The sequence below is a fragment of the Odontesthes bonariensis genome, chromosome 21, assembly GCF_027942865.1.
Source record: "Odontesthes bonariensis isolate fOdoBon6 chromosome 21, fOdoBon6.hap1, whole genome shotgun sequence".
Lineage (NCBI taxonomy): Eukaryota > Metazoa > Chordata > Actinopteri > Atheriniformes > Atherinopsidae > Odontesthes > Odontesthes bonariensis.
Window position 1 is genome coordinate 602,451 of NC_134526.1, and position 12,851 is coordinate 615,301.

Genomic DNA, 12,851 nt, shown 5'->3' on the forward strand with positions numbered 1-12,851 from the left:
CAAAGCTGTGCCAGAGCTGTGCCAAAGCTGTGCCAGAGCTGTGCCAGAGCTGTGCCAGAGCTGTGCCAGAGCTGTGCCAAAGCTGTGCCAGAGCTGTGCCAGAGCTGTGCCAGAGCTGTGCCAGAGCTGTGCCAAAGCTGTGCCAGAGCTGTGCCAGAGCTGTGCCAGAGCTGTGCCAGAGCTGTGCCAAAGCTGTGCCAAAGCTGTGCCAGAGCTGTGCCAGAGGGGGGGGCAGCCATTCCTGAACGCTTCAACACACAGTCATGATCTGGGGCTCTAATGAAAGGTTACACTTGGGACTGTCTTCTCTCACATCCAGGTCCTCTGTCAGTATTACTGACAAAGAGAAACGGAAGCACAAACACATTCTGTCTGTAACCAGAGCTTTGTGCATACAATAAAAGTCCAAACAAATAGTTTGTTCTAAATTAAATTAGTTTATATCCATAAATAATGACATAGCAAACCACACTGAACAGTATTTACAATTTGTATTGACATTTTTTGCTGTTGGCAACATGCTAATCATTGTAGCGGTCTCTGCCTGGGACAAAGCATAGGACCACATCACATGTGGCACACTTCACAGGAGTCTTTGTCTGGCAGTGTCTGCACCTCAAGCATCCAGCTGTGCTGCGTCCTGATGTGTCCTGATGCGTCCTGATGCGTCCTGATGCGTCCTGATGCGTCCTGATGTGTCCTGATGTGTCCTGATGCGTCCTGATGCGTCCTGATGTGCTGCATCCAGCTGTGCTGCGTCCTGATGCGTCCTGATGCGTCCTGATGCGTCCTGATGTGTCCTGATGCGTCCTGATGCGTCCTGATGTGTCCTGATGCGTCCTGATGCGTCCTGATGTGTCCTGATGCGTCCTGATGTGTCCTGATGTGCTGCATCCAGCTGTGCTGCGTCCTGATGCGTCCTGATGCGTCCTGATGCGTCCTGATGTGTCCTGATGTGCTGCATCCAGCTGTGCTGCGTCCTGATGCGTCCTGATGCGTCCTGATGCGTCCTGATGTGCTGCATCCAGCAGTGCTGCGTCCTGATGCGTCCTGATGCGTCCTGATGTGTCCTGATGTGTCCTGATGTGTCCTGATGTGCTGCACCCAGCAGTGCTGCGTCCTGATGCGTCCTGATGCGTCCTGGTGCGCCCTGATGCGCCCTGATGCGTCCTGATGCGTCCTGATGCGTCCTGATGCGTCCTGATGCGCCCTGATGCGTCCTGATGCGTCCTGATGCGCCCTGATGCGTCCTGATGCGCCCTGATGCGTCCTGATGCGTCCTGATGCGTCCTGGTGCGCCCTGATGCGTCCTGATGTGTCCTGATGTGCTGCACCCAGCAGTGCTGCGTCCTGATGCGTCCTGATGTGTCCTGATGTGCTGCATCCAGCTGTGCTGCGTCCTGATGCGTCCTGATGCGCTGCATCCAGCTGTGCTGCGTCCTGATGTGTCCTGATGCGTCCTGATGCGCTGCATCCAGCTGTGCTGCGTCCTGATGCGTCCTGATGCGTCCTGATGTGTCCTGATGCGTCCTGATGCGTCCTGATGCGCTGCATCCAGCTGTGCTGCGTCCTGATGTGTCCTGATGCGTCCTGATGTGCTGCATCCAGCTGTGCTGCGTCCTGATGCGTCCTGATGTGCTGCATCCAGCTGTGCTGCGTCCTGATGCGTCCTGATGCGTCCTGATGTGCTGCATCCAGCAGTGCTGCGTCCTGAAGCGTCCTGATGCGTCCTGATGCGTCCTGATGTGCTGCGTCCTGATGTGCTGCATCCAGCAGTGCTGCGTCCTGATGCGTCCTGATGTGTCCTGATGCGTCCTGATGCGTCCTGATGTGTCCTGGTGCGTCCTGATGCGTCCTGGTGCGTCCTGATGCGTCCTGGTGCGTCCTGATGCGTCCTGATGCGTCCTGATGCGTCCTGATGCGTCCTGATGCGTCCTGATGCGTCCTGATGCGTCCTGATGCGTCCTGATGTGCTGCATCCAGCAGTGCTGCGTCCTGAAGCGTCCTGATGCGTCCTGATGCGTCCTGATGTGCTGCGTCCTGATGTGCTGCATCCAGCAGTGCTGCGTCCTGATGCGTCCTGATGCGTCCTGGTGCGTCCTGATGCGTCCTGATGCGTCCTGATGCGTCCTGATGCGTCCTGATGCGTCCTGATGCGTCCTGATGCGTCCTGATGCGTCCTGATGCGTCCTGATGCGTCCTGATGTATGCACAGGCTCAGCTGAGGTGGTAGACCCCGTCTCTGCAACTCCAAGGCTAAGGTCTCCCTGAATGTCTTCTGGTGCAAAGGAACCTCACCTCTGCTTCCGCCATGTTCTTTCTTGCAAGATGCATTCACAAAAGCACCGTCCATGAAGTGGAACAAGGAAGTCTACTTCTGTGTTCTGTGCAAGAAGTATCTTATCAGGCCATCTGATAGGTCACCCCCCCCATGTACCTAAAAGGGCAGTAGGGAAGAACAAAATCGTATCAAAATATGTCCTGCACACAAATTATTACATTTCAAAAGGCAGAAAAAATAATAATAATTAAATAAATACTGTATTTTGTTTTTATGTCCGTTTGCCATGTTTTAGAAAAATAAACCAATAAACTGCAGAATCTGAAATTACGCACGACGATGTGTAATTTGCAACTCAAAAAGCTAGACTATTTCTCTGTGACGCTTTTTACGCGTTACATTTTCCATATATGGAAGAAGAGACCACCCCTCAACCTGAATGCCGATTTGTTCAGAATTTCATTTGCTATTCAATGCGCCACTCCAAAGTAAAATCCGCCAAAACTTGTTAAAGCCGCACACATAAGACTAGGGGCAGATACTTTTTACGCATCAGTGAGTAACTGATTATTGTGCCCCAGCAGACGGGGTAAACAGGCATCTATTGGAACAAGTAACATGTCATTCAAAAGCTAAAAGTTTCGGTATCACGTCGGGGCTAATACATGCATGCTAACTGAAGTTAGCATACATGCATGCTAAATGAAGTTAGCATACATGCATGCTAACTGAGGTTATGATCAAGAATGTGCGGACAAATATGCCTCTGACAGAAATTCTGAAAGTTTTTCGCCGCAGACTTTGTGTCAGACTTGTTGTAGAATAACTATTTTACTGGAGCACATTTACTGGACCCTTGCCAACGTATCAGGACCGTTTTTGTTGGAGTTGTATCTTTTCTTAAAATACCGTGAGGCTTTATAGGTGACTTTGACACTTTTTTGTATCTGCGACTGGTTTTACATAAGTGTTTATTGTGTCCACAGTTCTGATTGTATCCTGGATTGCCATACATCATTGAAATCACAAGACCCTTAGCTTTCCAACGGTATATAACATATTTAGGTACATATAAAGGGGGGCTGAGGAAAACCCCAGATTTGCCCTGAAGTATGCAACGTCCCGCCGGCGGGACATAAAAACGTTAAGGGGTTAATAAATCCATCCATCATCTTCTCCGGGGGTCGGGTCGTGGGGGCAGCAGCCTGAGCAGAGAAACCCAGACAGAGGGCCCTGTCCCCGGCCACTTCCTCCAGCTCTTCTGGGGGGACCCCGAGGCGTTCCCAGGCCAGCCGAGAGACGTAAGCTGCGTTCGGACAGAGCCGTTCTAAGAACCGTCCTCCTGGAATTTCGTTCCAATAAGTTAGCTCGATGCTAACAAACAAAATGTCACATCAGAGGCCAGAGAACATGTTTTTCTCTTTTAGCTTCAAGCATGACTTTATCCTCAACCTGCAGCTTCTTATCACGTGAAAATATTTACATTTGTTTTCCAATTCAGCTCCGTTTGTCAGATCTTCATTTCTGTAAACCACAAGAATCTATGACTATTAGTTTAAAATCATCCATAAATCCATTTTATCCTGTTTCAATCATCTAAAAATGGTTAAAATGATGAACAGAATGTGAGGAAGCTGCGGCTGAGACTGTAACACGTGGCAGAAACTCAGCTAAAGTCAGACTCTGCCGTAGTACCACTTCGTACCACCAGGCGGACAGTTGAGTCCTTTCAATCAGCAGAAACTGGAAACAACAGCCGCATTCAGACAGAAAAGTTCTAAGAACGCCGTTCTAAGAACGGTCCTCCTCGAATTCCGTTGTAATAGCTGGCGGAGCTACCGACCACCAAACACCTCCGTCAGATGTGTTCCTATGGAACCCAGAACAGACCCAGCTGAGGAGAAGGAGCTGAAATGTTTCCAGGAACTGAGGGCCGTGGTTTCCGAGTTCCCGTGGGCCGCGTTCCCCAGTTCCCGAGGGCCGCGTTCCCCAGTTCCCGAGGGCCGCGTTCCCCAGTTCCCGAAGGCCGCGTTCCCGAGGGCCGCGTTCCCCAGTTCCTGACGGCCGCGTTCCCTAGTTCCCGAGGGCCGCGTTCCCCAGTTCCCGAAGGCCGCGTTCCCCAGTTCCCGAGGGCCGCGTTCCCCAGTTCCCGAAGGCCGCGTTCCCGAGGGCCGCGTTCCCGAGGGCCGCGTTCCCGAGGGCCGCGTTCCCCAGTTCCCGAGGGCCGCGTTCCCGAGGGCCGCGTTCCCGAGGGCCGCGTTCCCCAGTTCCTGTATTTGCGAATGAGGTCTCTTCAACGTGTCCTGGGTCTTCCCTGGGTCCTCCTCCCAGTGGGACGGCCCCTGAACACCTCATCAGGGAGGCGTCCAGGAGGCATCCAAACCAGATGCCCAAGCCACCTTTTTTTAATAAATGTTTAATCATTTTTCTTCTTCTCTCCCTCCATAACACACACCTGTATGGACCCTGGCTGTGTTCGAAAACGCCTACTGCATACTTTCATACTGCATACTGCATACTTCCATACTCCATACTGCATACTTCCATACTACATACTTCCATACTGCATACTGCATACTTCCATACTACATACTGCATACTTCCATACTGCATACTTCCATACTGCATACTTCCATACTACATACTGCATACTTCCATACTGCATACTTCCATACTACATACTGCATACTTCCATACTGCATATTACATACTGCATACTTCCATACTGCATACTTCCATACTACATATTACATACTGCATACTTCCATACTACATACTGCATACTACATACTACCATACTACATACTTCCATACTTCCATACTGCATATTACATACTGCATACTTCCATACTACATACTGCATACTTCCATACTGCATACTGCATACTTCCATACTGCATATTACATACTGCATACTACATACTGCATACTTCCATACTGCATATTACATACTGCATACTTCCATACTGCATATTACATACTGCATACTATTACTTCCATACTACATACTGCATACTGCATACTTCCATACTGCATATTACATACTGCATACTGCATACTTCCATATTACATACTGCATACTGCATACTTCCATACTACATACTGCATACTTCCATACTGCATACTGCATACTTTATACTTCCATACTACTTACTGCATACTTCCATACTGCATACTGCATACTTTATACTTCCATACTGCATAATACATACTGCATACTACATACTGCATACTTCCATACTGCATATTACATACTGCATACTTCCATACTGCATACTTCCATACTGCATACTACATACTGCATACTTCCATACTACATACTGCATACTTCCATACTGCATACTGCATACTGCATACTACATACTGCATACTACATACTGCATACTACATACATAATCAATCAGACAGTATGCAGAGCGTTTACCCACAATGCATTTCGCTCCTGCCCGAGTTGAAATCAGCCGGCCTGAAGCTGATTTCCCTTAAGCTCTAAACTCTGTAAACTTTAGCAACATTTGAAACATTTTCAGGAGAGAAAGTAGTCGTTTAGATCCCCAACGTGTTGAAAACCTGACAAAATACCGGCTGTTTACAATTTTATTCCCACGAATTCGGCGCTACTAAAGCTAGCCGCAGTGAGCTAACGCACTTCCGGTTATTTTCACAAAATAAAATACCCGTTGCCTTTTATCATAGGGAAAGCCATTACCATACAATTGGTGCTTTTGCCTTCCTGCCCCGCAGCTGGTTCCAGCATGAATGTGAAGAAGCTGCAGAGCCTGCTGACAGCAGCAGGAAGTGAGGCGGGGACAGCAGCCATGTTTCCTGCTGACACATTTCCAGGATTTCTTAAAGAGCGATGACACACAGGAACACAAAGACTCGCCCTCCCCTCGGTTCTTACACTGTTGCACAACTCTGCTCTGACACTCAATGCATCAGACGCCACTTCCTCATACCTGCAGATCAGACCGGCTCTGTTCAGAACCGCTGAGCTGCATGGGGACGCAGAAAATAAATCCAACAACATCCGTGTTCTGTCTAATGAAACCTGCAGCAGGCATCACTCAGCCAGAGATCCAACCGGACCGGTTCTGGTCCTGGTTCTGGATGAAACTCTAATGTACCACAGCTGAGCTGGAACCTGTAACAGGTTTTGTTTGTGTTGTTTTGACTCATTGTTTCCGGTTCTCAGAGTCCTGAAAGCCTAACCCTGTGGCTCATTACTCACTTCCTCCTCCTTTGGTGGGTTTCCCTGTTGAAGAAATCCTGGACTGCCTGGGCGACTCATGGCGGCTCCAGCGGCTCTTCAGGGTTTCCTTTCAGAAACTTCTGGAGCTCTGAGCCAAGCCGCCCATCGGTCAGCCGGGCCAGAGGATGCTCCGAGAGGCCCCTCCCTCTGACAGATGTGTGACATCTGGCTGCAGGCACATCTGTCTGCAGGCACATCTGTCTGCAGGGACATCTGTCTGTAGGAACATCTGTCTGCGGGCACATCTGGCTGCAGGCACAGCTGGCTGCAGGCACATCTGTCTGCGGGCACATCTGTCTGCAGGCACAGCTGGCTGCAGGCACATCTGTCTGCAGGCACAGCTGGCTGCAGGCACATCTGTCTGCAGGCGCATCTGTCTGTAGGAACATCTGTCTGCAGGCACATCTGTCTGCAGGCGCATCTGTCTGTAGGAACATCTGTCTGCGGGCACATCTGTCTGCAGGCACAGCTGGCTGCAGGCACATCTGTCTGCGGGCACATCTGTCTGCAGGCACAGCTGGCTGCAGGCACATCTGGCTGCAGGCACATCTGTCTGCAGGCACAGCTGGCTGCAGGCACATCTGTCTGCAGGCACATCTGTCTGCAGGCACAGCTGGCTGCAGGCACATCTGTCTGCAGGCACAGCTGGCTGCAGGCACATCTGGCTGCAGGCACATCTGTCTGCAGGCACAGCTGGCTGCAGGCACATCTGGCTGCAGGCACATCTGTCTGCAGGCACATCTGGCTGCAGGAACATAAAATAGTAAAAAAAAAACTGTTTAAAACAGTAAAAAAAACAACGTTAAAGCCGTTAAAACCAGCAGGTATCAGTAACTCTCAGCCCTCTGAGGTCATTTCTTGCTTCCTCAGACCTCCCGGAACTCTTCAGTCTTTAATCTCAGACTCCGGGACTGACTCAGCATGTTGAAATAAAGGCTGCGGTCACGTGGTTCACCTGTAGCTTGCAGCGCGCACACCTCCTCCTGCGCACCTCTCGATCAGTGTGACGCAGGTTCCCGGCGGCTTCGTAACTTCGGACTTCTTCATGACTCCGGACCCCGTCAGAGGAAACCCCCCCAGCGGCGCAGCGCGCGCTTAAAACACCCAAACTGCCGCTAATGGAGGTTCATAGAGACACTGCGGAGCTGCGGGGCGGACACTCACCGACGCACGGACAAGCACAGCCACCCTGAGACATGGACTCCACCACAGGTAGGTGCACACCTGAGGCGCGCGCTCCGGACTGAAGGCTCACCTGAGCCCGTGTCAGCGGGTGTACGGCACACCGTTGGGGCCAGAATTAAATAAACAAATCAAAATGAACTGATCCTGAGGGTCCAGTTACAGTTAGAATGTGAACAACATGTTCTATTATAAATAAAGTATCTTTCTATTTTTTCCTCTGTTATATTATAATATGTTATGTTATATATTATCACAGGTTTAAAAACATTAATCAGCCAAATATTGGTCCTGAATGTGTATTCATCTCCTCGTGCATCCCATTAAAGCCGCTCTCATCCCTCCAGTTGTTGCCCTGCTGCACTGCTTCCTGTTTGCATCTCTGGTCCAATCGGCTCCCATCAGCTCGCCGGCGTTCAAAGCGGCGGCCGAGCGGGCGAAGACGCTGGTGGAGAAAATCCTGAGAGACATTCCTGCGGCGCACAGCGCCTCCGTCAGCACCGAGGTGAGCGCACCGCCCTGCCAAAGCCCCAAAATAAAGCAACTTAAATATAAAAGACAATCAGCAGTTTTCAGGATTACACTTTTTTTTTTTTTTGGTCAGTTGGACCAACAGTTTTCTTGTTTTCTCAGTTTTATTTTACATAATAAAGGTTTATTATTGCTATTATATAAATGTGAAGTAATTACTTCTGAATTAATTCTATTGAAAGGAAAAAAAAACTGAACTTTTTTCTGGTGTTTAAATGTTTTTATAATTCACGGGTCAGAAATGACCCATAAGACAATCTTTGTACCCTAGTGGTGTACAGCCCACATGGAGACATAAACAAAAATAAAGTGTGACTTTTTCTAATGATGGGGTCCCTTTAGGAAAAGCCATAAAAAGATAGTTTAAGGTATTTTTTCTACAGCTAAACATGGTGGTGGCTCACTTTGGACCACAACAGGAGGGTTAAAGGTGTCCTCTCTTCCTCAGGGTTTCACCCTCGACCCCTCCAGTCAGATCTCGAACCTGCAGCTGATGGTGACGTCGATGGGAATCCCCGCCGCGCCCGTCCTCAAGCCGCTGTCGGGACGCTTCACTCCGGTCAGTCTACAGCAGTGATACTCACTATTTTTTTCACAAGAGCCACATTGGCAGATTTTCCACACAAAAAAGAAACGACACAGCCAATACATTTTCAATTCAGACCACATTTACCTTTAATACTGGGATGAGCGGAAGCTGGCGTGCATGTCCTTGACTTTCTTCATGTTGTATTTGTAGTTTGTTGTTGTAATCATAGTGAGACATTCAGGATGAGCATGGTTTCTGTGCTGGTTTTTGCCCTTTTTTAATTAAAAACCGATCCATTGTGCCTGCATCTCGCGCTGGCTAAAAGAGCTAGCGTGCTCTGGCTAAAGGAGCTAGCGTGCATTGGTTAAAGGAGCTAGCGTGCTCTGGCTAAAGGAGCTAGCGTGCTCTGGCTAAAGGAGCTAGCGTGCGTTGGTTAAAGGAGCTAGCGTGCTCTGGCTAAAGGAGCTAGCGTGCGTTGGTTAAAGGAGCTAGCGTGCTCTGGCTAAAGGAGCTAGCGTGCGTTGGTTAAAGGAGCTAGCGTGCTCTGGCTAAAGGAGCTAGCGTGCGTTGGTTAAAGGAGCTAGCGTGCTCTGGCTAAAGGAGCTAGCGTGCGTTGGTTAAAGGAGCTAGCGTGCTCTGGCTAAAGGAGCTAGCGTGCGTTGGTTAAAGGAGCTAGCGTGCTCTGGCTAAAGGAGCTAGCGTGCGTTGGTTAAAGGACCTAGCGTGCGCTTAGGTAACCCTAGGCCAAAGGGTTAGGGTTAGGAAGGGTTAGGGTCATAGAAGGCTCTATGACTGGTTTGGGGGTAGAGTCAGAGTCATATCTTGTGTGAAGCCAGTTGTTTCAGGGTATTAGGGCGACCACAGCGGTCTCTGAGGTGTACTGAGGTGGAGTTTATGTGAGATCTTTGGGTTGCTTGGGCGGCTGTGGAAGTTAAGCGGTTCTTTCTTGTTTGGAGAGTTTTTTATGGGACTCTTTCTCGGGGGGAAAGGTGGAACAGTTTGAAGATGCTCAGCACTGTCAGGGTTTTCTCTGCCTCTCTGACTCTCTGACTCTGAACGTAACAGGATGTTTTGTCCCTGCAGGACACATGTGTGAGCCACATGTCGGCCGGCAGCCAGCTGTACCAGGAGCTGCTGGGAGTTCTGTCCGGTAAACTCAGCGGTCTGGAGGACCTGAGGGCGGACCTCAGAGACCTGCTGACCCACATTAACAAGGTAAGACCTGCTGCGACATCACAGCGGGGTCAGGGTTAGCTGCTGCTTCATCTTTGCATGAGCAGCTGGGATCAAAAATAAGTAAAAAAACAACAAATAAAAGACGATTTTGCTTGAAATAAGCAAAAAAATCTGCCAATGGAACTAGTGAAAATCGGCTCGTCAAGATTTCTTGAAATAAAATGTGATATTTGGGACTTTTGAGATAAAAGTGATCTTGAAATTAACTTAAAAACCTCTTTAAATGTAAAAAAAAAAAAGCTTGTTTCATGTGAAATATGACTCAAAACAATTTGTTTTTAAGACTTTTTCACTTAACAAGATATTCCAGATGCATTGTATTAAAACCAGTCCCTATATCTGGCTGAAATGGTACTTGTTAGGCAGTTGTGTCTGATATTAAGTGTAATGAGATACTCAATGAGACAAATATACTTGTTGAGATTTAGATTTTTTCCAGTGTGTGATCATGTGATCATGGTGTGATTGGCTGACGCTGTCGGTGTGTTGCAGCTGAAGGAGTTGGGGGAGCTCGGAGCCGACGCTTCGGATCGGACCCCCAGGCTGGACTTGGCCCCTCATCTTCAGGACAGCTACACGGTCCAGGTGCTGGTCCACGTGACGCTGACGCAGCTGCGCTCCTTCTGCCACGACCTGACCCGCAGCCTGAGGGCGCTCGCCACCTACAGGCCGTGAGCCGCAGCTGCAGCGTAAGCCCCGCCCACCACTGTGACGGAGGACGGCGACCAGCTGCTCGGGCTTCCCTCAGAGTCCAGCGGCGGGCTTCAGCTGCTGAGATCTTCGCCTGAAACCAACGTTTCAGGAACATTAACCATGATGCAGCAGCGCCTCAGAAGTTTGTGAACCTCAAAGCGAGGAGATTCTGACTCCTTCTGAGGTCCAACCACCTTTTTACAGCCCTGAAGCTGAGCTGGAGCACCCAGGGACGGAGAAACCTCCACACTGCACATGTGTCTCTGTTTTTAGAGATGGTGGCGGGGGGGTGGGGGGGGCAATGAGACCAGGACCAGGATCTTTATCAGGCCGCCGCCACATCAGATCCAGATCAGATCAGTCCTGGAGGCCTGTGGCAGGTCGCGGCACGTCGGGCCGCTCCGGCTGTCAGGAATGTGACGGCAGCCTTTAGAAACTCTCCAGGAAACAGAAAAGGTTGCAGTCAGAGCGGACAGACGGCGCGCAGGTCTGAGCGTGCCCGGCACGCCTCCCACGCTTCTTCTTCTTCTTCTTCTGCTGCTTACCAACGTCCTCACACTGAGGTGCAGCTGCAGGGAACAACGACCTGAGACCTGATCCAGTTTAATTTATTTATAAACACTTTTACAACCAAATGATCTTAATGACAGAAAATAATAGTGTGATCAGTTTTCTGAATCAGCTGCAGGTTATTTATGATGTTTTATTTATTATTGATGATATTTATGGATTATTTATTGGAGTATTTATTGACTGATTTATATATTCAGAGAAGTTCTGAATGATGAAGACGAAGGTCGGGGGGGCACATGTGAACTCAGTGAGTTTAGAACGGGGTCAAAGGTCAGAGAAACGCTGCCTTAAACACACACACACGTGCACACACACGTGCACGTGCACACACACGTGCACACACTGACAGCAGGAAGTCAGAAGTTTCTGGAATTGGGCAACCAGCCCGATGATGTCACACTGATGATGACATCACTCGCTGCTTATTATTTACATTATTGTCTTTTTTTTTAACTTTGTTTTCACATTTTCTGGTTTGATTTGACTTCATGTACCCAATAAAATGATATTTAAGTCTGTAGTTGATCATGTTTTTCATGTTGGAACCCTGATATCTGTTCAGCCGCCTGCTGACGGCTCAGCTGCGCCTGGCCACGGCGAGACGTTTTTTTTTAAGCCATTTTCATATCAAACCATTTCTTTATTTCAGTGACATTACGAACTACAGCTGACACGGAATTAACAGCACTCGTAATAACTTCCCATTTCTTGGCTTTAGCAGGTCCCGTAATTCCACTGCTGACTCTGCTAAAACTGACAGATTTTCCTTTCTGGATCTCTGAAAGCAGAACTTCAGTCTCAGAGCTCCTAAAGTTGTTCTTTCTGGATCTCTGAAAGCAGAACTTCAGTCTCAGAGCCCCTAAAGTTGTTCTTTCTGGATCTCTGAAAGCAGAACTTCAGTCTCAGAGCCCCTAAAGTTGTTCTTTCTGGATCTCTGAAAGCAGAACTTCAGTCTCAGAGCCCCTAAAGTTGTTCTTTCTGGATCTCTGAAAGCAGAACTTCAGTCTCAGAGCCCCTAAAGTTGTTCTTTCTGGATCTCTGAAAGCAGAACTTCAGTCTCAGAGCCCCTAAAGTGTGTGTTGTGCATCACAACCCTCGGCCAGCAGGGGGCGCTGCAGGACTCTGGGGCCTCAGAATATAATTCAGAATTTTGGAAACGTATTTTTAAAATCTGCGGTGATCCCACAGAGCTGCACATATCCCCTCAGGAGGTCCACAAATGATTTCAGAAGCTCAACAAACAGCCTTCAGCCCGACCTGAAATTTTCATGGTTTCATTGAGTCTTTCTGAGAAAAAGCAGAAAATATTTCCCTTAATGCAGATGAAGTGTGTAAAAGAAACAAGTAACCACATATAGGCTAAGTATTTAGCAGCTATAGCTTAAAGTAATAATTTTCTGTATGATGTTATCAGTCTCTCACACGGTTGTGGAGGAATTTTCTGAGGAAAAAGCAGAAAATATTTCCCTTCTGTGTGTTTTCCACGTGACTTTAGTCACTCTGCATCATGTGTTTCGCAGCTCTTCCATCTGATTTCTCTCCTGTTTGTGCTGTTCTCATGGCTCCGCCTCTTC

General features: G+C 48.8%; 1 protein-coding gene across 1 annotated transcript; it reads left to right on the forward strand.

Annotated features, from left to right (window-relative positions):
• The first annotated feature begins 7,707 nt into the window (after positions 1-7,707).
• Positions 7,708-11,785, forward strand: csf3b (colony stimulating factor 3 (granulocyte) b). The gene is made up of 5 exons (XM_075454006.1): positions 7,708-7,745; positions 8,063-8,220; positions 8,695-8,805; positions 9,859-9,990; positions 10,504-11,785. The coding sequence occupies exons 1-5, from the start codon at positions 7,730-7,732 to the stop codon at positions 10,684-10,686; spliced, it is 600 nt and encodes a 199-aa protein (XP_075310121.1). The 5' UTR covers positions 7,708-7,729; the 3' UTR covers positions 10,687-11,785.
• The last annotated feature ends 1,066 nt before the right edge of the window (positions 11,786-12,851 follow it).

What these genes read in the sequence shown, in the direction of transcription:
- csf3b (XM_075454006.1), top strand. An exon ending in GCGCCTCCGTCAGCACCGAG is followed by an intron (nt 8,221 to 8,694) that starts GTGAGCGCACCG and finishes TCTCTTCCTCAG; the next exon opens with GGTTTCACCCTCGACCCCTC. An exon ending in TGTCGGGACGCTTCACTCCG is followed by an intron (nt 8,806 to 9,858) that starts GTCAGTCTACAG and finishes TTGTCCCTGCAG; the next exon opens with GACACATGTGTGAGCCACAT.